Source organism: Colobus angolensis, unplaced genomic scaffold (assembly GCF_000951035.1).
Source record: "Colobus angolensis palliatus isolate OR3802 unplaced genomic scaffold, Cang.pa_1.0 Scaffold96, whole genome shotgun sequence".
Taxonomy (NCBI): Eukaryota; Metazoa; Chordata; class Mammalia; order Primates; family Cercopithecidae; genus Colobus; species Colobus angolensis.
In genome coordinates, this window is record NW_012123598.1 from 2,712,447 (window position 1) to 2,714,532 (window position 2,086).

The window sequence follows — 2,086 nt, forward strand, 5'->3', positions numbered from 1 at the left end:
ACTGCGTCTCAATAAAAAAAAGACTGTCACTTGCTGAAGGCGTTCCACATACCAGACACTGGGTGGAGGCATTTATGGGGAACAGGACAGAGGTCCCGTGGTGTGATGTCATGATGTCTGTTTCAGCTGGGGGACCTGGGTGAGCTCAGACGGGTTGGCCTGAGATTGCTCAGTCAGGGGCACGTGAAGTGAGAGTTGGCAGACAGGACTGACCATGCCGCTTCTCACCCTCAGGGACTATGTCACCGGTGGGGCTTGTCCCAGCAAGGCCACCATCCCTGGGAAGACGGTGATCGTGACGGGCGCCAACACAGGCATCGGGAAGCAGACCGCCTTGGAACTGGCCAAGAGAGGTAAAATCTCCCCTGCTTTGGCTCTCAGAGAGATATGTGCACATCCGTGCTCACTGCAGCATTATTCACAGTCCGAAGGTGGAAGCAAGCCAGGCACCCATCCACAGATGAACAGAGAAACAGATTGTGGCCTCTGTACACAGTGGTATATGAGTCAGCCTTAAAAACGAAGGGCATTCTGGCTGGGCACGGTGGCTCACACCTGCAATCTCAGCACTTTGGGAGGCTAAGGCGGATGGATCAGCAGGTCAGGAGTTCGAGACCAGCCTAACCAACATGGTGAAACCCCGTCTCTACTAAAAATACAAAAATTAGCCAGGCATTGTAGTGGGTGCCTGTAATCCCAAGCTACCCGAGAGGCTGAGGCAGGAGAATCACTTGAACCCGGGAGGCAGAGGTTACAGTGAGCCGAGATCACACCACTGCACTCCAGCCTGGGCAACAGAGCGGGACTCCATCTTCAAAACAAAGCAAAACAAAACAAAACAAAAAGTAAGGTCATTGAAACAGATGAACCTTGAGGACATTCTACAAAGTGAAATAAGTCAGTCGACAGAAGAGCAAATACTGTATGATTCCACTTATAGGAGCTACCTAGAGTTAAATTCATAGAGAAGTTTGAATGGTGGCTTGCCAGGGCTTGGGAGGGGAGGGGAGAATGGGGAGTTAATTGTTTAATGGGCACGGAAGTTTAGTTTGGGAAGACGAAACAGTTTGAGAAATAGGTGGTTGTAATGGTTGCACAACATTAGAAATTATTATTAGTTTTTTTTTGAGAGGGAGTTTTGCTCTTGTCGCCCAGGCTGGAGTGCAGTGGCGTGACCTCAGCTCACTGCAACCTCCACCTCCTGGGTTCAAGTGATTCTCCTGCCTCAGCCTCCCGAGTGGCTGGGACTACAGGCGTGTGGCACCACAACCAGCTAATTTTGTATTTTTAGTAGAGATGGGGTTTCTCCATGTTGGCCTCGTCTTGAACTCCTGACCTCAAGTGATCCACCCGCCTTGGCCTCCCAAAGTGCTGGGATTACAGGCGTGAGCCACCGCGCCCGGCCAGGCGTGGATTAGTATTTAAAATCTTTTTCCATCCTGGGTTTTCAGGAGGCAACATCATCCTGGCCTGCCGAGACATGGAGAAGTGTGAGGCGGCGGCAAAGGACATCCGCGGGCAGACTCTCAATCACCACGTCAATGCCCGGCACCTGGACTTGGCTTCCCTCAAGTCCATCCGAGAGTTTGCAGCGAAGATCATTGAAGGTAGGAGGAGAACGCTGGCCGTGTGGGATGAGGACTGGGAGAGGCAGCTCCTAGGGCCCGGCTCTGAGGAGTGAATGAAGCAAGCAAACTTTAGAGCAGAGTTTTGGCAAACCAGGGGCTAGGGGCCAAATCCAGTTGCTGCCTTTTTTTGTACAGTCTGCAAGCAATGACTTTATTTATTCATTTATTTATTATTATTATTATTTTTGAGACAGAGTCTCACTCTGTCGGCCAGGCTGGAGTGCAACGGCACGATCTCGGCTCACTGTAACCTCTGCCTCCTGGCTTCAAGCACAGAGCCTCCTGAGTAGCTGGGATTAAGGTGCCCGCGACCACACCCTGCTAATTTTTTATTTTTAGTAGAGACGGGGTTTCACCACGTTAGCCACGCTGGTCTCGAACTCCTGACCTCAGGTGATCCACCTGCCTCAGCCTCCCAAAGTGCTGGGATTACAGGTGTGAGCCACTGCGCCCGGCCT

The 2,086-nt window shown here is 51.6% G+C and overlaps 1 protein-coding gene across 1 annotated transcript in view; it reads left to right on the plus strand.

The window, feature by feature from the left end:
• The first annotated feature begins 225 nt into the window (after positions 1–225).
• Positions 226–2,086, plus strand: part of RDH13 (retinol dehydrogenase 13 (all-trans/9-cis)) — a 21,798-nt gene continuing 19,937 nt past the window's right edge. The window contains exons 1-2 of the mRNA XM_011932486.1: positions 226–353; positions 1,452–1,607. Coding sequence (XP_011787876.1) covers positions 1,481–1,607 — 127 coding nt within the window. The 5' untranslated portion in view covers positions 226–353; positions 1,452–1,480. The remainder of the gene's footprint in view (positions 354–1,451; positions 1,608–2,086) is intronic.